General features: G+C 39.8%; 1 protein-coding gene across 4 annotated transcripts in view; it reads right to left on the reverse strand.

Annotated features, from left to right (window-relative positions):
- Positions 1 to 23385, reverse strand: part of MAPK10 (mitogen-activated protein kinase 10) — a 92069-nt gene that overhangs the window by 35700 nt on the left and 32984 nt on the right. For 2 of the 4 annotated variants that reach the window (XM_086611284.1, XM_086611285.1), the window contains 4 exons: positions 21179 to 21237; positions 19508 to 19646; positions 18082 to 18247; positions 3766 to 3837 (listed from right to left, as the gene is read on the reverse strand). In XM_086611284.1, the coding sequence (XP_086467410.1) occupies positions 3766 to 3837; positions 18082 to 18247; positions 19508 to 19646; positions 21179 to 21237 (436 nt within the window). Of the gene's footprint in view, positions 1 to 3765; positions 3838 to 14789; positions 14862 to 18081; positions 18248 to 19507; positions 19647 to 21178; positions 21238 to 23385 lie in introns of all 4 variants that reach the window. The other 2 variants (XM_086611283.1, XM_086611286.1) reach the window with 2 other exon arrangements.

Genomic DNA, 23385 nt, shown 5'->3' on the forward strand with positions numbered 1-23385 from the left:
TCTTGCCCTCGGATAAGTATTACCATTTCCCTCATGGATGTCTCCTCACCACTGCACTATCTACTTGTACTACTCCAGGCTTCTAGAACCTGCTGTTGTGGTACATGTCTGTCTTTATAATGTGCACAGCTGGATGCACGATGATCATGTACCTAGCCTAGGAGGCAGCCTATGAACATGAGCATTATTAAATACCTTCTAAATGAACTGCAAAACTGTGCATAATACCCCTATACCCCAATCTCTGTGATGTGCACAACGTGATTGCAACTGTAGAATGAGGATCTGTAAGTGATGCTTGTATGGCCATCTGTGACTTACTTATACTGAGAGAAGCTGACATCACCCTAACCTTACAGCTCTCCCCTGAATATATATTTGTCCCCCTGTAGGCATTCCCAAATAGAGAATTTAAAGGCACATTGTTCTTCTTCTGCCCAAAATGCATTCAGCAGTTAAAAAAAAAATATTAAAACTTCATGTGTTAACTACTGCTTTCACAGCTCACCAGAGGATTAAGGCACCTTCTTAACTCCTTCAGATCATTTATGTGGTGGTGAGAAAAGAGTAACGGTCTCCCTCACAAAATTTTGAGAATACACGAGTCAACTTACAGGTACAATCAGCTTCTCAAATTGGTCCTGAGGCAACACAATCAACCATGTTGCTGTTTTCTCCTTGTTCAAGGCACAAGTATATCCAAGCTTCGTGATAATAATTTCTCTGTAAGCAGAGCTACTGCCGTCAACCTTGAAGTCTCATATAACATTAAAAAAAGAAAAAAAAAGGCTTTAGCTCACAATTAACTGAATCACGTGCATACACCAAAACTGGCAGACAAATAGTAAAATTTCAAGGATCAGTAAAGACCATGGGGATTTTGGATACCACAAGCATTCACTTACAACTGGAGTATCAAAAAAGAAGAGAGGTGGATTCTGTTTCTCAGCTCCACCCAAGCGAATTAAGTGAATTCAAACGGATTACAGGAGTGGAACACAGAGCTGCAGCCGGGCTAAGCACTCCATTCCTCACTTATTCAAAGGCGTTTCCTATTTTTCTGCTTGTGAATTTTCCACGACCATGTAAGATGGCTCTATTTTACTACAGCAGTTGTTTCAGTTAGCTGAACTGACCATTTAGTTCAGTAACAGAAACAATATCAAATGACCTATACTCCTTAATGGCTAGAAAATGGCAAACAGTAAATTTTGCAGTCAAATATATGACTGACAGTGCATTCCTCATGAATATTCAATCTTCCCATTTCTAAACTGCTTTTCATGTAAAAACTGACACAAATTAGTATTAAATGCTCTTCAAATCACAGTGCGGTGGTGAAATGAAGTACTGCCTGTGAAGAAAAACTTGCTGATAAATTCTGGTACACTGCCTGTCTTAACCCAATTTACACTCATTTTGTGTTGAAGAGGAAGCTTTTTTTTTTTTAAAAAAAAGGAAACATTTCTAATCATTCTTGCTTCTTCTACACTTAAATACATGCTTAAGTATGATGCCCTCAAGCTCTTCGGGCTAATAACCCCTGCTGATGGAATTACACAGCTGCCCAGCTCCATCACACATCTGAAGAAATAATCTTTTTTACAGAAACGCTAAGCATTTTCTGTGCAGATTTAAGGAAGAAGATGGCACGAGGTCACCAATCTCAGCAGGCTGGGCCTGCCCTTGCAACTTTCTGACTGGTTTTCAGCTGCACAGACAGGCACAGTGCAAGAAGTGCCAGCAGCTGCTCAGCAGCAGGAGAGAGGTGGGGGGGATGGATTTGGAGAAGAGGTGCCTTTGAGGAGGGGTGCTCAGCAGCCTGAAAGAAAGCAACAGCATCGTTCTCTGTTCACAGAATAGACACTGGTGGAACAGCAGAAGAAAAGCAGAGCAGTACGTAAAACAGTGCAAATTTGGCAACGCATTATAAATATAAATGAAGAACGTGAACTCAATTACAGAACAATCCCAAACAAATCAGCAGCTGGCAATGCCAATTTCTGTGAGGTTATTGCAATAATAAACAGCACATAATGGTTTAATTATAGAGGCTTTGTGTGATTTCTTTTTAACAAGTATGCAGCTGTGTCAAAGAAACCCGTTTTTGACGTTCTATATAAGACACACTCCATTCTTTTTGTACTTACTTCGGGATTTCTTTAAATGGTGTCTTGCAAAACGTAAGTCTATTAGCATAAAACCGGTTCCCACTACAACTCTGAACTACCCTAACCCCCACACTTAAATTTCTTGCTCCACATTCACAGAAAACACAAGCACAGCCTGGGCCAAATCTTCAGGGAGCACAAATAGGTGCTAATAATTTACATTAACACATGGAAGAGAAAGGTTTACTTTCACATATGCAGATGAGGTGTGCTCCAGATCATATGAAAACCCCTGGGAGTTTTAGTGTTCATTTCAGTACCACATGAACACTTTGGACAAAACGCAAATCAGAATCTTACTAGACAAAGCTGTGAAAACGTTAATTATATCATCACCTACGTTCATTTATTTAATGCTCTTCAAATATTACTTTTCCTACATTTTAATCAAAACATTAAACCCTTTGAAGTGTGAACGAGGCCGAAAGTGAAGTGCTAAACTGAATTAGTAAGTGTGGATATATATGTACACACACACATATACCTAATTGTACATACACACATGTTTAGAGAAAGTTACATAATATTGAATAACGCCTGGAAACTCCTCTGTCATCTATCCAAGTACAGGGTTTAAATTAGAAGGAAAAATTGTACACAAGACATTTCCATTTCTCATTTGTGTAATCCTAGGGACCATGAATCACTGCAGTTAGACCAAGCATGCACGGAGCTCAGTTGCTGTAGTGCACAAGAAGAAACCCTTTCACAATCTGATAAATAATAGAGTATATATCAAAGCTTTAATAAAGGATCAAATAAAGTAAGAATTATGGCTGCCTCAGTCCCAAATGCAAAATATTCTCTAAGGAAAATGTACATTTACTTAGTCTGCTTGGATCACTTGCCTGCCGATTTAATGCATTTATCTATAAATCACTTCTTGTTGATGTCAAAAACACATTCTGGTTTCACATAATAGGTACATGTACTTAAATAAAGGATGACAGACTGAAGTCCACTACAACAGTTTCCAAGGACATTCCCAGCCTCTTAAGTCATCCAATTGCTACAAAATAAAGTGGTAATTTTAGTCTTGGGAGGCAGAAGTCATTCCCAAACTGAAGCCATTTTCTACTGTCCTACTCCAATTCTGCTTGCAGAGCAAACAAGCAAAGAAATAAGCATTTCTAAAAGTCATGTCCGAGTCAATCAGACCTTCTTCCTAAAATGCAGAACCTCTCACACACCATCCTGAGATAAACAGTGACTTGTGCCTACCATGCTACAACCTGAACTTAAAAAATCCTGTCATTTATTAAACATTCTCCCGTCCCAATTAATAAAGAAACATTTATAACGACAAAACTAAAACCAAGTGGTCACTGGCTGCAGAAAGCAATTCTGATGAACCACACAGGACATTATTTTCTATCTCCTCACACTATACTCCTCATGGTTTCCACCTGAGACTTTTACTGAGAGGCAGGAACGGTTTATTGACATGTTGACTTGCAAGGATTTTGCAGTGGGACTTAACCCAGCTCTTCAGGTGCAGTACAAATGTATGCCAGCACTAGTCTAGTGGGAAAGGGCTTGAGGGGAAAGGGTTGGAGATACCTACTGAGGCCAAAACGGCTGCTAGGAAGGATACGATCAGTGCCAGGAAACAACACAGCACCTTTAATCATTTCTCCCATGATGCACCCTACTGACCACATGTCAACTGAAAACAAAAATGAAATGAAGGTAAACAAGAAAACAGGAACAGAACAACAAATAAATGAGAAGACTTATCCAATCATGCCATAGTACAGAGCCTGCAGCCCACACTGCCGACACAGACCTGCCTTTCGCTCTCCGCAAATGCTTTTCTGCTTAAGCGCACGAGTTTCATGACAACATAGCAGGTCTGAGAAAAATCGACTCCCACAGTTTTCTTTACCTCAGTGTGGATGAAAGACAATGCTATTAAATACAGAAAACCAAGAGAGACCCACGGCTGGCTACTGTGTCATAATACCGCTTTGTAATTAAAATTTACCAATTAATTTTGTCTTTTTTAAGTTTTCATTTGCATTCATTACCTAGGTTTATACTGCTTTGTATCATAAACGAATGCTGGTCTCTGTATTCTACCAGGATATGCAAATTGCTTTTCCTTTATCATTTAGTTACCAGAGATCCATGCATATTTTCACAAGCTGAACTGCCAGAAGCCACAAAAGGAACTCGGGTCCCTGTGAAGACATATCCATCTCTTATTTAGGAGTATGAATAGAATTTGTTGAGATCATTCCACTCCAATAATGCTTGCTTTGGAGCCTCTTGGCTCACTTCCAGTGAATCTCATTGAAGCCAGCAGTCCATAATAGGGGTCTTGAGAATCTCATAAGATTTCCATTTGCCATGATAGGAAACGGTGTTTTCTAAACAGGACAGTTGAGACACAGAAGCACTAAGCTGTACCTTCTACATTGAAATTCAGAGCAAACCAGGGGACTATTTACCTCGTACAGAGAGGAGCAGTTCAGCTGAGTCAAACAAAGCTAACACAATTTACACTGGAACATAAGATGAAAATCAGATATCCAGTACGGGATTGATGCGGCATTTTCCCCCATACCAATACCATGAAACCACATTACCTCTGCTGTCCTTGCTCTATGATAAGCCATAGTGCATGGAAGCAAGAAAAGGGACAGACTGGTCTCTCAGGGCCAGAAACTGCGGGGAAAAAATGAAAGCGTCATGCTGCTTGGTTAAATTTACTCTTACGATTTCATATTGAGCAACAGTTTAAAGTTGATTTGCCTTTGAAGGCAAATGTCCTGTCTGTGGAAATCTTTACATGTCTGGGTCTAAGGTTCCCTGTTGCTTTATTCAGCATATGAAAAGCTTCATCACTTCATAATAAATAAATCAATAGACAAAGAAATAAATAAAAGGCTACTCGTTTGGAAGCAATAAGCAAACCTAGAGATGCAAATTATTGCTGCTTTCATCACAAGCTAGATGGCATGCAAAATATCAGGAAAAGATAGAGCAAGCAGTTGTTTGTTCTTCTGTTATTAATTCCTTTTTATTTTCAGAGGCTGCCTTCTGAAATTACTGCTCTATGCTGTGCTCAAGAGCACGCACACAGAAGTTGAACTAGTGACTTACTAAACTGTAAGCTCTGTAAAGTAGAGATGATCGTTCTCCTCTAATCCTGAGGTTTTGGGAAGGAAGCTCTTTGAAAATTTCCAAATCAGAAGAAGCAAAGATGAATACCTGAATATAACAAACATCTGAAGAGAAAAAAAATGAGCCTTCTTGCCTGCTGCCTCTTTCTCTTCTCCTGAACCAATTAGAAATGTCAAATTAGAAGCCAGAGTTTCACTGTGTATTTAAGAAAAGGTGTTAGTTGGAGGTTGGGAGGTTCAGCACATACAGCAGCAGCTGTCACAAGTCCCAGTTAAGGCACTGAGACTCATGCAAAGCTCTGTAAGGGACTGTGGTACAGACCTAAGCATCAATCCTCAGTTTCATTTAGTCCAACATCAATCCAGATGTAGTCTGAGTAATTTCAGTCACACAAGCATCAGAAAACCAAACGAACCACAGTCTCCAAACGTCTGCACTCAAAAAGCATGGAAAATTTACATTTGGTTCAAGATTTTTTCCAAATGCAAGATATTCACAAAGACTGGCAATGCTCCACCAACACGTGGAATATCCCCAAACTTTAACCAAATGCAGGCTAACATAGTCACAGAGACCTCTGCATGACTGCAGGTAAAACTTCAGTTTAGCAACTATTTGCCTTGATGTTTTAGGATCACATGAAACAGTGTTAAGGAATTAAACCTACAACATTTCTGAACTCTCCGAAGTGAAATTGCTGAGATTTGCGTAGCCCTTCATGAACAGCTCCCTTTCCATTAGAAAGGGAGCTGGATTGCTAAGAATAGAGCATTTTTAATTTGTTCAAAATCTTTATAAACTAGATTATTGCACAGAGCTGCTCCGAAATGCATTCCTGAATGTGTACATATATTTCAAAATACAAGTAAGTTTTCCAAGGATGCCAAATGTCTCGCTGGCATAGCCACCTTGAATAAATGCTCACTACAAACCACATGGAAATGTTCTCCTCAACAAAGGAAATATTTAGATCAGAAAATCTTGATCTCTGGGCCACCTCCTGGTTCTGATTCCACACCAAACAGTAGGAAACACCCTCTACAGCGAGTGTGTCAAGGCTGTCTTACAAAACATTTGGGGAATGAATCTGTCCTCCACAGGAACCTCCAAAATCTCCCTGGGGGCTTGAGCAGAGTTTGAGGAGGCTGAACAGAAGTTGCTCTGTTGCAACACATGCATGCCCGGCACCCCATAAACTCTCCTGCACCCCATAAACTCTCCTGCATCCTGGGGAAGCAGTCTGGTCTGGGTGCTGACACAGCCCTTCAAAGGGAAAGTGAGCAGAAGAGGTGAGGAGGAGAGAAGAGAGAGTTGGGACAGAAGAACATTCAGTAAGACATCTATTCCTCTTCGTGCTTTCGTCTCACATACTTCCTGGCCCAAATGAGTGCTTGCTCATCCTTCCAGGTTTCAGAATCTCTTCAGCAAAGGTGCAGAAAGATCAGGAATTGTAGAACTGGCCAAGGATGTTTCTATATGGAAAGGATCCAAGCTAACCTTCCATGGACACCTCCCTTGTAACTCAGCTGTGGATGCAATTTTCTTCTCTGCTTTTGCAGAAGACTGCTCCCACCACGCTGGATGAATTGCAAAAAGCAGGAGTGTCACTCTGATGCTGAAGATATCATAGCTTGTTTCCTTCCTCATTCCTTAATAATGGCCTTGCGCTCTCCTCCTGCCAAGCTGCAGATTCTCTGGGACTTGACAAAACACAACGAAAGGGAGCCCACAAGGAAAATCTGCAACTGCCCTTGCTAAAACTCCTGCTGAGGTGACTCTCCAGACCTGCACCCAGTAAGTTCCAGTTTTCATTCCATGAAAATCGTGACATTCAAATTAAAATTAATGAAATGCATGCCATTGGAAACCCTGGCGACCGGAGATGCAGGCACAGCTGAATGAGCTTCACTATCGCTCCCAACCTCATGGCCTAGTTCACACTTTCTCTCTCTGCCCAGAGTTAGTGAGAATGCCAAACTTCCATATTTTTAATAGCCCCTGTTTTAGTGATGCAAAATCGCCCCTCTGCAAGTCGAAAAAAGACGATCATGTCCTCAAAACTGATTTGGGAAGACCATGATAGACATACTTATGAAGCAAATCATGGCACCTGATTTTATTTGTGTAACCGTAAGCCAAAACATTTAGCACATGATGATGTTTCCCAATGGCTGTGGTGCAAACTCCAGTAAAATTTCAAGGCGACTGAGCATGTCTGTCACAACACAGTGAGCTGCTCTCTCCAAATCCCCCTAAAATGGAAAGACTGGATTGGACCTCCCTTTGCCTCCATCTCTGTTGCTGAGTGCTCCTGCAGATCTGCACTGATGTGTGTTCTGAAGAATCATATCTAGGCATTTACTTGAATTTTCAGGAAGAAAAATACAACAGTCTGCATTGGACACTGTATCTTATTTTTTCAGGATCAATTCAATCCATTGAGATTTCCTGAGAAAGTCTTTCCTTTCTAATTTGAAACACCACTTTCCACATAATGTTATTAAAAACTCAATATTTCTCAATAACAGTAATAGGGTTCCAAAGTGTTTTGAGTATTGCATTATTGTTTCTAATTTACTACCTGCAACTGAAGCTGCAAAACACTGTAGAGTACAGTTACTCTCCTGACAGATCCTAGATGGAACTCAAAGGGAGTTTCCACAATTTTACAAGTGTGATGCTTCGAATCAATGCATGAATTCTTAGCTCTTTTTTTTTTTTTAAGCTGCCTGCAAGTTCCGAACTGATATGCACCGTGCCTTCTTATGACTGACACAGCTGAGCTGTCACCCTCTGGGGTTCAGACTAGCAGATGCTCACCTTCATTTGGCATAGACAGAACTGATCTGCAGTAGACAGGCAAATGCCAGAGCCTAGCCCACTCAGAAAAACGCAGGAGGAGGGATGAATCACATCCAAATCTGTGCTCTTCCTCAGAGGTTGGCTCTAAAGTTACAGTGCCAAACAAATGCTGAAAACCTAACGTTTTTCCTTGGGAACTCATGCTCCACTGTCCCTTTCAGAACAGCAGAACTTGCAGAGGGACTGGAAGGGATGTCACAGGATATTAAGAGGCACATGTGTATTAAGAAAAGGCCATGGGATTCCTGAGATGCGAGCTCAAGAATGAGTGGAGGCATGAGGAATGACTCATGCCCTTCCCTGTCTCCCACTTTCTTTTGAACACAACTATATAAAAATCATTGCAGGAAGAGAGACTCATGGAGGATCTTGCCAAGCAATGTGAAACACACTACACTGCGTCTAACAGACAGTAACATTTTGTCCTGGTTTTGGCTGGGACTGACTTAGTTCTTCTTTTTAGCAGCTAGAAGAGCTCCGTGTTTTGGTTTTAGTATAGGATTCACTATGAGAAGACTGTTGGTAGCGCACTGGTGTCTATAGTTGGCACTCAGAGAACAAGGACTTCTCAGCTTTGAACTTAGATTTAGGATTGAGGGCTAAATTGGTCAACGGAATATTCCAGATCATGCAATATCATGCCCAGTATAAAGATGAGGGTTGATGGGAAAGAAGGGCCTTTGCTCTTCTGGAGGCTCTCACTGTCAGACTCTTGGAGTTCTCTCTCGCTCTTCTTTTCCAGGTCTCTCACTCATCCAGGATTGCTGTGTCGGGACTTATCTGTTTCGGGACCGTTAGTCTGAGACGGGTCAGGCCTTGGTCACTGGCTGGTGAGCAATTACACTGTGCATCACTTGTTTGTATACATTATTATCATTATACATATATATATTCATATATTATTATTAAGTTGTTCTTATCTCAACCCACGGATCTCCTTCCCTTTTGCCTTTAATTCTCTTCCCCATTCCTCTGGGACTGGGGAAGGGTGGGCGAGCAGCTGCGTGGTGTTTAGTTGCCGGCCAGCCAAACCATGACACATTTAAAACATGTTTTGCAGATCCTGCAGTTGCTAACTTCAGACTCTTGTTTTAGCTTAATTTAAATTTTGACTTTGAAGTATCTCTTCCAAGGTCTCAAAGAGTATTCAAGTACACTTGTTTTACCTCTTCCGGTAGGAATCCCACAGGTAGTCTCTCCTGCTACAATACAAACATATTAGCATACCATTTAAGTATACTTATATATTTTTATATCTGAAAAATTATACATGTGATTTTGAGTGTGTTCCAGTCCTCTACTTTGATCTCAACCAAATACCTACATGCTCTTGACAAAAGACACTTCAGTGCTATCTGTATTGTCTACAAGTTCTAAATTCTCTGCTCAACTGTACAAGTGAAACTCAGCTCAAATTAGTACAGTTGTCATCAAGCAAATGCTGATTGATGGCACAGAAAGGAGGAGAAAAAAAAAGACATTTGAGACCATCCAATTTTCATAGATGCCTGAAAAGGCAACTAAATAGCCTTGGCTGAAGTTCACATGAGGCAGCAGTAGGTGTAGCGCATATCTACACCTCAACACTTGGCCACTTTTGAAACTGCATGTTCAGACTCATGCTGAAAATCTTTAAGGTGAGTGTTGGGAAACAAGCTATGGATTATCTTCATTGCAGCAGCTGGGATCCACTCCAAATGCCAGTCAGATCACAGACAGCATGGGGCTCCTACGTTAAGTGCAAATTGCACTACAAACTGCTACAGTATACATATCTGAATTAAAAAAGAGAAGAATAGCAACAGCCAAATCATCTTCACAGCTACGTTGAAGTCTCTTTGAGACAGATCTCATCTCATATGAGCGCACTTCCCCCAATAAAATCATCAAAATTCAAACTCTTGTTATATTCTCAGAAAAATCCTGAGTCCAAAACCAAATCCCATATACACAGGGAGAAATCATCCAGCTGAACAAAATCCAAACTCAGCCATCAATGCCATCGTGGCTAACAGACACTGAAGCAGCAGGCTAACACATACCAGCTGAACCAACCTGGAGAGCCAGGCCAGCCATTCTTAATAGTCTCTTTTAAATAATCCTGACACTAATTCATAGAAGCATAGAATGGTTTGGGTTGGGATGGACCTTAATGACCATCTAGTTCCGACTCCCCTGCCGTGAGTTCCACTAGACCACGTTGCTCAAATTGTTTGGTTTGGTTTGGGTTTTTTAAAAGACAAAACAAGCCTTAAGAAAATACTACTGGGAACATGAAAAAAGACAGACCGCACTGAATAAAAGTGCAGATGTTTTATTATACCAAAGTTTAAGAAAACCACCAACATGCACGCAAAATACTAGGATTATACCCACTAATAAATGCAGATCCTATTTCAAATGCAAAGACAAATTCTGCTAATGAGTGGTGGAAAGGCAACATCTTTTCCTAAAAGACTTGCTTGATTCAAATTTTTTTCACGAAGGCAAGCAATTTTCTTCATACAAATTCCTGGGAAAACACCATAGAATACTCTCTGTCAGATGTCAGAAAGCATCTTTTAATCCCACCATTCTCAAAGACAGCTGACGACAAAGTAATTTTTAAAATCTGGCTGCAGAAAATATTAACTTAATCTGTTAAAGCTGACTTCTCTTCACATTCATTTTGGATGTTCATAGTTATACAGAATAAGTCTGTGTGTTTTTTTTCTCTCTTGCTATCTTCATGGTATTTTCTTTTTTGACTGTCTTAGGCTCTCATCTAATTGCAGCAGGAATTCTGTTTTCCATATTCACCACTGTAATCCAGGCCTAGCCAAATTTAAGACACTTGGCTGTTATCACAATATATTTCTATGACTGAATCACTGTTTCCCCTTGGATCTGCTGAAGGACTTGCTAGAGTACTGTCCTTTACACGCCTCCCAGTTCTGAAAAGACATGCTCTTCGATTGCTTTATTTCCCCACTAAGTTATGTGTGCCTGTGGGACATCACTGTGGGCTCCGCAGCTCTGATCTATCATCTCACTTGAAAGCATGCAGACCATTTAAGTTTTTCCTTCTCCTAAAAAAAAATACACAGAAATTTATTTCCAATCTTTAAATTGAAATCTTATGAGATTTTGAAGACATATTAGCTAGAGCTGAACACAGCTTTGGGGAAAGTCCTGGAGTTTTCCAACATATTTTCAGTGGTGTTCAAGAGTTTGGGCAGTTTTTAGCTGCTCATGCTCTGTCTGGTTTATATTTTAGTCTGTAAATCCATCTGGAAATTGATCAAAAGGTGGATTTCTTCTCATGAGGGTCTGACTTCTGACAAAGAAGTCTCCCTGGTAGTATTTTGAAATGTCTGCTTGAGGTGAGTAACAGAAGTATTTGCTACACAATTTCTACCCAGTACTCTCCAGGAGGCTGGAGGGTGTTCTTATTTTTCTGAAAACCAGCTGCCCCATCGCAAACCGACAGCACTGGAATGGACTGATCTTCTAGCCCTGCAGTATCTCTAGTGTCCTCCTAGGTCAACTGGATTAAATACCTCAACAATATTCACAGAGCGATTGTTTTCAAGAACTGTTCGGCTTTTTGCCAATGAAAATAGCAGTTAACTGAACATGTGTTCAGAGAGCATTTTAATAAAGTTAAGAAATGCGTAACTTAGATTTATACTAACCGGGACAGTTATCGTATACTGGTACACGTAGCCCATAAAGATTTCAGAGCTTTCTTGGAGTAACTTAGAGACAATTTGTTATTTATGTAGATGAGATGATCTGAAACTAATCTTCTCTGTGTTTTAACTGCCATGAAAACTTTAAAAATGAAATTCCATTGAAAGTCAGCAGCATCTAAGTGCAATGGTAACTCAGTGCAATGGTTTAGTCAAGATTAACTTTCAAAATTTTCATTCCTCAAAACTTGGCAGCTGCTGTGAACTGAAATTTTTCTTAGATGGACACTGTGCCATACATGAATGTTCTTGCTCCGGGCTAGAAACAAGTAAGCTCCTTATATTGAAAGCAAGTGCACACAGTGGACATTCTTCTGAATAATTAAAAAGAATTGAAATTTTTAGTTTCTATACAGACTTGACTCTTTCAGCTAGGAAACCCACTACTGGAAGGCCTTAAGCAGCCCAAGGGAAGCTTTATTGTAATGTCATTCTCTGAAGTTTACTTGCAGTTGCATAAATGCTTCTCCAGCTCTTCCTGCATCTAGAAGGCAAACTAGATCTGCTCATCAACAGCCATGGAAGGAGGGGAAATAGTATGGACCCATACACAAACCAGTCTTTCTAACACTGAAAACTCTCACTCATGGGATCAAACTGGTTAACAAATGAGTATTGGCTTGGAAATGAAAGTACAGATTCCATTTTTTTCTTTTCTTTTTGTTTGGTTTTTGTGTTTTGTTTTGGTTTGGTTTTTTTTTTTTTTTTAGTGCTTTCAACTCACCTGAATAAACCCACCACTAAAATGTGGCAGCATTTGTGACCCGGACCACATACACTGCATTTCAGGGTATGGGATTTCTAATGATTTAAAAAGTAGGACTATCCCACAATTTACACAATGTTTTCTGCATTGTTCAAAAATTCAGCCGTTACTTTTAACTGATACTGAAATGTTAAAAGGTATTTTAAAAATATTCTATTGCTATGCCTGAATAAGACACTGTCATAAGAGATTGTTGTCACAGCCAGACAGAAACAAAGTAATTCTCATATTTGAATGATTTTTCAAAATCCATGTTGTTTAAATTATATAGGAGTAATTTTTTTTTCTGGAAATGGGCAGAAGAACATGACTCTTAAATATCATTTGTTTTTGAAAAAGGAGAGCAACCCACTAACCATGGTGCTATGTTTTTACACTGAAATAGCTTTTTTGTATTCTAGCTGCTTGTCAACTAAAAACTCAGACTTCTCTCTAAATAGATTAAATGGAAATATCCTCAGTATTTACAGCTGAACCTCAAGATTATAGATCGTTTAGTTTTCCTTTGCACATTAAAAAAAAAAAAAGAGGAAAAGAGCACAGCATTTGGAGGAAGAGTTATGATGATGTTTCCGAGGTGTTGTTACCACTGGAAAAAAGTATAACTATCACACTGAATTACAGGTCTCATGAATGATGGGAACTGCTCTGCACATTCAGATTACTGCAGAAGGTGAGTGCACAGCCTGTTCCACATGTTGCAGGAAAAACTCAGCACCTATGGAATGACATCTCAAAGCTACCCACTAATACATCATTCTCATTCCACTAATAATAATAATAAAAAAATCCGTAAAGACCATTCTTATTTCACTAATAATTAAAACCACCATTCTTACTTCGTTGTGCTGTTTTGTACCCGATAACTTTCCAGTCCATATTCCCATGAGACTGGAAGCCAGTACAATGTTGCTGTTTCCTTCTCAGCAAACAGGATGTACCTGCAGTTTCCCCATGTACCTGTTAGTAAAGTATAACTGCATCGTCACCTGGCTACTGGGCAGAGCTCCGTTTTCAGAGAAAGTCAACGGAGCTGTGAAAATAGGACAGGCAGGACCTAACTCTGATAAAACACTTCAGGAATCACTTAAGAGCCAGCAAAATTAAAAAAATTACTTCCCTGACTATGTGTCTGTAAAAGCTGGGTCTTCTCCACACCAACTGCCAGTGTCTGCTGATGCCAGATTTTTATAGTGTCTTTCTGCCAACCTGCTGAAAATAACACACCTTTTTGTTTCTGAAAGTGGAAAACACATTATATTGCTGCATTTTATTCTGATGGGCAAAATACACATTACTTACACGTCCTAGTAGGTTGTCTGGCTTAGCCTGTGAAAAACTGAAGGCTAAGTAGACATCTCCTCTTTTGTTTTCATTTTCTAATATTGCTTTCACCACCTTGGAAGTGGTAAAAATAATATTGCTCAAGACATGAAGAATAAGATGGGAAGGAAACACAGTTTAATTAATGACACAGACCTCATGCAGGTAAAGGAAAGTCCATTTTTAAATCAAGAGAATCGATTTCAGGCCAATTTGGAAACCACAGTAGATAAGCAGTTGCCCTAAACCAGGTGAGTCAAATTCTTCATTTTGTTTCAAAGAAAAAAATGTTGTATTGACTCAACTCTGAGCCCATACAGCATTGAGATGAATCTAAATCCATGATGCATTAGCAAGCAAAAGATTATGATGTCACCACAAATGTTATGAAGCCACTACTTCCAAAACATAAAAGCAGAAAAACAGATTTACAGGAACCAGATGGGCCAAGTCAGGATTCTTTTCTTTTTTTCTTATTTTTCCTCTGAAGAATAAGTACAGCTATCCAATTTGCAATCATGTTTGTTTTCTATATTGCTTATTAGTATGACATAAAGACTGCATAAGATGGAACGACTACAGGTTTTAAAATGAAGTAACTTATTTGACTGAAATAATTCTGTGCATCTGTTTTTCATTTTCAATTTTGTTCATATCGCTAATGCGCTATTTTCATTTACTCATACCTCTGGGATTCAACTTTTTGCTTCTATCTTTACAGTCCTGGTATGGTCATTACATGGCAAAAGGGATGGGGTGGAGGAGAGGAACAAATAATAGGTGAAGCTGCAGCAAATGGCACAAGGATACAGTCCCTTCCTGGAAAGAGGATTTTGTGGCGAACCATTTCTCCCATAATGCATCCCACAGACCATATATCCACTAGAACAGCAGAGACAGGGAAGTGAAGAAGGAGGAAAAAAAGCAAAGTTAACTACAACATTTCACTCCTAAAGGAGGGGAAAAAGAGCAGGTTGAGCAGAACAGTACAGTTTGTTTTGTGGTTTTGTTGTTGTTTTTTTTTTCATGTCTCACCAAAAGCTAAAATAAATAAATAAATAAGTAAAAGCTGTGTCAGTCAGCTCAGCAGTAGTTAGTAACAACGGTGGAAAAAGTTTTAAATCGACGTTTTTGGGAAAAGGTCCACAGCTAGCAAGTAAATAACAAGTAACAACTGCACAGACCCATGGTATACACTGAGTTTACAGTGAAAAAACAACTTAAAAAAAAAAAAGAAAAAAACAATAGCAAAAAATCCCCAAATCCAGACAATGATCATCTGGAATAAATCCTACTTGCAGCCAGGCAGTTTCTAGGCTTTGTCCTGCAGGACTGAGTCTCTCTGCAGCAGTACACAAGAGGTTCCAAACGGAACTGCTCACATGAGTTAAGGTCATATGGATAAACACCACCCTTAAGGGTTATTTAAAATTCCTGCTTCAGGATTTGTACCTATGTTCTACCTATAGGTACCTATCTATACGTGTCTGTCTGTACATACATACCAACTGAAAAGAACTGGAGAGCATCACCTCTCCGGACTCTGTTTTTTTCCTGCACAGGTACTCAAACTAAATGCTAGAACAAATGCTTTGCAGGACAAGGACCAACAAGACTGAGAGCATTTCTTATCTTCCTGATCCTACCTTCAGCTTTTAGACATATGGTCACGTTATCTGCTTGACTTGGGTGGCGTTATTTCTGCCCTCTAAGTCTCACAAGAAAAAAGCCTAGATAGATAGTGACACAGTATGCACAGAAAGAAAGATCCATATTCCATGAAGGGGAAAAAGCTGCTTTCAAATGCTTTGAAAGACTACATTGCTTTCCAGCTTTGAACCCTCATTTCCTGGTCATGTTTGACTTCCACAACCAGTTTCTCTTCTTTTTCTTCCCCCTTTTTATCCTTCAAAAGCAATCCAAAACAAACCATAGAAACAAACAAACAACTCACTTCTTGGTAAAACAAAATAAAGGTGAAATGTTCCATTTGGGAAAAGGAGGGTACAGGTATCAGGGGCATGGGGACAGCAAGAGCATGCCTGAGGCAGTGGCAGAGTTTTCTTCTTAGTGACAGTTTTGGGACCTTCCACAGAAGTGCAGCAAACTGGTGATAATTATGCATCTTTAGCCAACCAAGTGCAGAAAGAAAATGAAAGCAGTGAACAGTCCTTAGACAGGCAGTGTACGTAATAAGAGGGAAAAAAAAGTAGGGGAGCTTCAGTAATGTGGCAGCACAGGCCGGAGCAGGGAAGCAAAGAACAACCCTTTCTGTTGACTTCCTTGGGAACTGGATGAGAGCCTCCAAGCAGACCGGCTCCTCAGGCAGCTGACCTTCATTTTCAAACTGTTTGTTTTCCTTCTCTGTTTACTTTATTTTTACTTTGTACAAGTAAGATGAGATCATTCATCTTGAGCCAGATTCACTGCCCAGGGAAGCCAAAGGAAGTCTCTATGTTAAACTTCAATGGGCATTTGATCAGGGACCTTTGGAAGTGGCAAACATTCTTAGTACCTTCCCAGCTGGGTACTTCATCACAAAAGCGTGTCTAACTTTTTCTTGGTGCGATTTTAATCATGTGAAAAGCAAGTGCTTTCTCTGTCCTTTCAGGGACAATAACAACAACAATGGTAATCACCTACTAAATGTCTGGAGAAAAAACAAAAGGCAAAATAATTCATTTCACAATAGAAGGAATTCTGGATATTGACTAAGGAACTATCTAAAGCGTGCTGAGCCTAGTTCGAACTTTTAGCGGCACTTACAAAAATTATCAATTACAAAATACTTTGAGGAAGATTATTCCTTTTTCAGAAACTATTCTGTACACTTAGACTCTGCTTAATATTGCTCTAATTTTTAGACTTCCATATTAAAATGTGTACTGTAAATTCATAAACATTACAAATGATTCATGCAGAGACTTGCTAATTTTGGAAGAGGTTGTGTGAGCATGCCTTTATTCTTGCTTAAGTCATGAAATCACTCCCAAAATCAGACTCATTGCCCTTTACAGGATGCAGTTGGCTGTTGGTAGAAGTTGTCCTGCAGGTTAGCTAACCTCTTCAACATAAATGAAATATGAGACTCTTTAATGAATTCCTATTTTTGATGTTTGCTGAATTCGTCATCGAAAAGACTCCTTGACAAATGGACAAGTGGTAGCTTTTGACAGCAGAATCTGAGTCACAGCAGATTTTTCACTACATGTTGTATCCCTTCCTTTCCTGCCTAGTCTACCTGGCACTCAGAAGCAATTCTCAGTTTTGTTACAAAATGAGAATCACTTAAAGATTTCCCTTCACCTCCTGCAAAATATGAATTTTTCCTTCCTTACTTATACCTATAGTGAGCACCCCCTAACTGCTTTTCACAATCTTTCCAGGGATCAGGAGGTATCCAGATCCCTCACAGACTGCTCAGAGCAAAATCCTATTTACATCTAGGGAGATGACATACAAATTTGATGCATGTTTTTTTAGCTTCAGCTTTTTCCTTTTCCCCCCAACTCTACTTTCCATTAAAAAAAAGAGTCAAACTTCAAAATTTATACCTTAACCACATGAAACCTGTCAGGAAAATCTGGGACTTTAGTTAAACCTATCGTAAAGACAGAAACCATTCCTGAAAATCAGACGTAGCTCTGGATTTGGAGAAATTCTGGAAGGGCTAGGATTCCCTATTTCAGCTTGTACCTCTTCTTCTTCTTCCTTCTAACAATTCAGAGACCCAGACTCAAATTTAGAACACATCACTCGTTCTGCCATTCCAGAGGTTCCCACACTGTTTCACAGCCACAGAAGCCAAACATGTCCTGATCAGAAAGAGCTAATTGTATTTGTTAAGTTCCATCATAGCTAAGAACAAGTTTTTCATTACTCTGCAATCCCACACTGATAAATTTGCCGACATTGCATCCCAAATACATTCTGTAGCTGCAGTACACAACAGTGAGAAACTGCTCTAAATGATCTGCCTTTTTAATCCAAGAGGTCATTCCCCATTACGTTTTCTTTTCCTCCTTCTGGTGCCCTATACAATTGCAGAGGCAGACCTTACGCTTCAGGTCGCACTGTGCTTGCTATGAAATCGCAGCCCTACCGTTCTCCTTGTAGCCCATTCCCAAGATGACCTCTGGTGCTCTGTAGTAACGTGTCACTACGTATGGAGTCATCATGAAGCTAGTGCCTGCAGTCCTGGCCAGTCCAAAATCCAAAATCTTCAACGTGCAGTCAGATTTTACCACAATGTTACTTGGTTTTAAATCCTGCAAAAGACAATGAAAAGACATATGACTGTCCTTCATAAAGCCAGGCTCAGCTGTGATATGGGCTGATATTTTAGGTCACCCTTCAAAGAGTCTTTTACTCTTCTGACAACTTGCAGTTACTATCAGAAATACTTGTAAATACACAGCAAAACCTTACTACTGTTTCTCTGGCAAACTCTTCTGGAAGGTGTTCTAACTTGGCATATTGTGGGGCTTCACCTGGTTAGCAGGTACTGGTGTTATCTTCATTGCATTTAGCAGTTCAAGGAACTAGAATTAGTATTAGGGTACAGTTTTGAGGGTTTTTTTAAATATTATGAGCCTAATAGAGATATTCCAACTGTACATGTGGAGATATCTTAATGCTTCATTTATAATAATTCAGCTCATCTTTTGCTGGAAGCCAAATAGTTTTTGCTAAACATACAACATGCCCAGAAGGGAAAACTTTGTATGTTGTAAAGTAACATCCACTTTGTAACTCATTTTATCAGCTCTTCTTTTCTTCCTCTGGTAATGGAAGGGAAACATTTTCTGATTTGTTTCTTTTTCAGCTGGAAATCCCAAACTAGTAAAACCACATTTCAATAAAGAAGTTAACTCAGGATATTTTATGTCCATTCAGAATCACCCCCTGCTCACAGTCACACGAACCATTCCCTCTGTTGCCAACACCTATGCGTAGCACTACCTCTGGCATTCACAGCCAGGTACCATATCCTTATCAGACACAGCGCTCTGACACGAGAAAGCAAAATGAGAGGATGCATTTAATAGACTTAGTAGTCTTTTTATTTGTTTTAGCACATGTAAGTGATGGTAAATGACAATTCCACATGCCCTGACCTCTGGGGATCCTGATCAAGCAATACTTAGACCACACTACAACATCAATTCGAAGTGTCTGAATGTCACATGTGGTAGATGTAGCCAGCTGCATTTTCAGTAGAAATAACATTTATCTACACGTTTCAGAGATCATAATCACTTTGATGATTTCCAGTGCTTATTATTTGGTTATTATCTATTTTTAGTAATCACACTACCTTTTTGTCTCATTGAGTTCACAAATAATCTCGTTCCTAACACAAGCACGAAGCTACTCTGCTAAGGAGATGGACTATGACTTGTAAGTTTATAGTAATTTTACTGGGAGACAGGGCTTTGAACCATAGTACAGAAGAAACTCAAGTGGTTTCTAAAGTCTTCATGATGATGCCATATGTTGTCTTAAGTTTCAAACCAAAGGCCTCTTACCCTGTGAATAATTCCTGCAGAGTGAAGATGCTTGATACCACAGAGCATTTGGTACAGTAGATAAGACATTCGCTCATGGTCTAGCTCCATCTGAATGACCTGGCACAGATTGGCATCCATTAACTCCATTACCAGGTAACTGCATGAAAAAGCAAAGTCATAGGATTATTGTCTGCGTTGAAGAGGAACCACAGCATCATCTCAAGTAAGTAACAATGCCTTTTCTTGCTTTGAAATTCACTGTAGTTCTGATGACTGGGAGCAACACCACTGGAGAGTAGGCCCACTCACAACAGAATCATTGTGGTGTTTGATTCTCACTGCACCATCTTACCACTCTTTTAGTGTCCCAGCAAAACAGGTGCATTACTGGTGCATTCCCCATGACAGAGACTGTAGCCTACATGGGCAAGCAGGTAGCACGACTCCAAAACATGCAGAAAACAGAAGAGCCTTAAACACCAAATGACATGACTGCTTGGCCTTTGACAATTATGAGGCATGGTTATCACAGTACACATAGGAATCGGAGAGTAGTAGAGATGTCTGACAGGCTAAAATATGCATCCCCATGTAAAATATCTCCAAAAATCCTCCTATGACTTTGCGTAATTCTCATTGCAACTAGTTAGTCTTGCACTTCTAATAAATCAGTTTCGCTGACAATCTCAGCAGGACACTAACCCAATCCCCTTTAGTGGTAGGTTAATATGTTAACCACATCAGCTCATTTCTTACGAGACATCTCACAAGCACAGCTAATTCGTAACTGTAATATTACATTAAAGCATCTCAAACTTTGAGGAAAACTCTAGCTCTCCATTTCAATGTGAGCTGCATGCCTTGCCTTCTCTCCAGCACTACTTGACTCCTCTGCTCCGCACAGGCCTGCAGTGAGAATATTATGCGGAAATTCCGTGTATCAAAACAAGAACAGCAGTCACCTGACTTCAGCCATTGCTGTCTGTTATCACTACTGATATCAGAGTACAGAACGGGAACACATTTCCATACAACGTATACAGAATATGGGAAAGACTGAAAGATAAAAGTAGTACAACTATATAAAAATTGAATATTTAAAATTTCGTTCCGGGCAGGTTCATACTGGGCACTGTAGCGCTTGTGCAATAGGGCAACGTTCAACGGAGATGCTCGTTATCTTCTACACTCAGCACTAGTTCCCCAGGCAAATAATTTTACGCAGTGAAGGGTTATATCAAAACAAATAGGAAATGAGGAAATGTTTCACATCAACCACTTTTACAGGAAATTATTTCAGAATTCAGTGTCACATTTCAAAACTTCACACACGTCAGGGAGTCAGATGACAACCGTCATTTCCCAAGGAAACTAACAACACAAAAGCAGGCTCTTTGAACTACTCTTATCCCTTCCTCTGCATTTGAAGGAAGCGCAGACACACTAAGCCTCTCAAGAAGAGCCACCAGCAGATTTTGCACGCTATTAGAGCGCTTAGGAAACCCGGTATTTGGCACCCTACAAGTGTCAAAAGTGCTCTCAATATGGGAATGCAGAACATCCGTCTGCCCACAGTGTAGACTACACATGATCTTTTTTTTTTTGTTGTTGAGTTATTGTGTACAAGGTACAATAAAATGCCCCACACATCTCTAAAGCTTTAGTTTAATTACTGCCTGTGTTACTTACACATCCTGGAACTCCTCCAGAGATTTCTGTGGTGTGAAGACATTTAATAAACTGATAATCTGAAAAGCAAAGTAAAACAAAAGGATAAAGAGAAGTGATAAAAGTAAGCAAATGAACCCATTTTGAAGTGTATGTTAAAGGATAAACTCTGGTTTTTCACTGCTCAATTTGTACTAACAGTTCTCACATTACGAATCAGTAAAAAGTCAGCAGCTTTCAAAATAAAATATCACAGATCTCTAAGATTTCTTCCAGGTGCATTTGAAATGGTTTCTGAGAGAAGGATTAGTGATCAGTGACAAACCAAGATGCTAAGGGTGAGACAGTCCTCCGAATTTTGAAGTTACAGGTTCAAAGACCAACTTCAGCTCAATCTAGCACAGCAGTCCTTGTGCTACAGTCAGAAATTTCTTATATATGAAGAATGCTCATCTGAGGGAACAAATAATAAAGGCCCATTTTATTAAAAATAGACAGAAGACTTTCCTTCTCTCTGACATGGCCTCAATTCCTTTGAAGCCACATAAACACACATGTTGACACAAATTCCATCAGGAGAGGTACCACTTTTTAGTAGAAGCACTTTAAAACTGTAGACACATTCTGGGCAAAGACATCTCACATACTGCAACTCATTTTTTACTTTTTTTTTTTTTTAAATAATGGACTGGGCTGTTGAAAGATGCTGATAAGACTGTGTGAAACAGCACGGAGGAAAAACGTGACCTCAGGGATCTGAATTTCATGTGCTTTCCTCCTGTGTGGGCAACAGAGGTAGAAGATATCAGCAGAGCCACAATGAAGGCAACATCTGAATGTCTCCCTCCACTCCTCCATTACCTCTCTAGGCTTTCTAACACAAATGGTTTAATATTCTTTCTGTTTACTCCACATATTCTGGCTGATTTGTGCCTCCACACAGGTGCCTTTACAATCTTCTCCTTCCTTTGCACTTCTCTGTATAGACAGATTAAAACTCTGACCCAACCAATGACATGCTGTTATCAGCTCTTCTGCAGCATTTTTTAAATTATCTATTTTAAATTAATACCACTCCTGCTGCCCTCTGCTTTTTCCAGTCCATTAAAAACACAGAGTGAGAATGCGTCATTCTCCCGCCGCTAAGGAGAACTACTCACTCACCCTGCATTTTCAAAGCCCCATGCATTGGTCTGACCAAGGGTGGTTTCTATCCAAGTCAATAGGGAAGAGACAGGTACAGTCTTGATCGACACAGTGGAACTGTAAGGATAAGTGAATGCCCAGAAGTGGGGCAGAGGACACTCAAGATGATAAGTCCTGCTGTTTGTCATTTTAGGGTAAGTCCTTTTTCTTTCCATGTGAATTTGTGATTGAGAACAAGTGTCAAATCTCACCTTACATCATGCTTTTCCAGCTCATTTATGCTTTGCATAAGGGGAAAGAGTCATTGCAGGATCTGAGGCAAGAGTAAACATGTAAAAAACTGAAAAATTCACTCCTAATGAAAAGGAAGGGGCACACAGGTATGGCACCAAGCCACAGGAGAAATCGAGGAATTGTACGAAAATTAAATCCTTGGGAGACCCCTTGACAATGCAATGGGGCAATCCTACATATGTCACTACAAAAAAGCAAGCTTCTACAAGGTCAGACAGAGAGTTCTAACTAATAAATAGATTGTTACAATTAACATACAGCCCTGGAATAACTCTTTTGCAGTGTAGGAATATTTTCATTTGTTAAAGATACTAAATGTTATACGATAGGTAATAGGTGTAAGAAATAGGAAAGTCCAGAACCTGCTACTGCTGTTTATTTCAACAAGAACACTGTGATTAGAAGGAATGGCACAACATGTTGAGGCTTCAGAGTCCCTGGCTCCACAACTTTAGCTTACACACGAATACACGAGAATGGAAAAGTGCTTTTGGTTCCTAATTTTCTTTGGTGCTTTTGCAGCAACCTTCACCATGACGACCCCTCGTCTTGCACAATCTATACAATGCATCTACATGACTAGCTTTCAGATGAACTACAGAATAAGGAGCGATGCCTGTGCATGGGTACTCCAGTTCAAGAGACACTGCTTTTGTGTCACAAATCCCAGTGACAAGAGGATGAAGCCAGGATTCCAACAACCACTTATGCATTTCTGGATAAGGAGTTGACAAGAATGTATTCTAGTCTCTCCCCTTCTATCACCCTAGCCCTACTAGCAGTACCTC

Source organism: Tauraco erythrolophus, chromosome 5 (assembly GCF_009769465.1).
Source record: "Tauraco erythrolophus isolate bTauEry1 chromosome 5, bTauEry1.pri, whole genome shotgun sequence".
NCBI classification, from domain to species: domain Eukaryota; kingdom Metazoa; phylum Chordata; class Aves; order Musophagiformes; family Musophagidae; genus Tauraco; species Tauraco erythrolophus.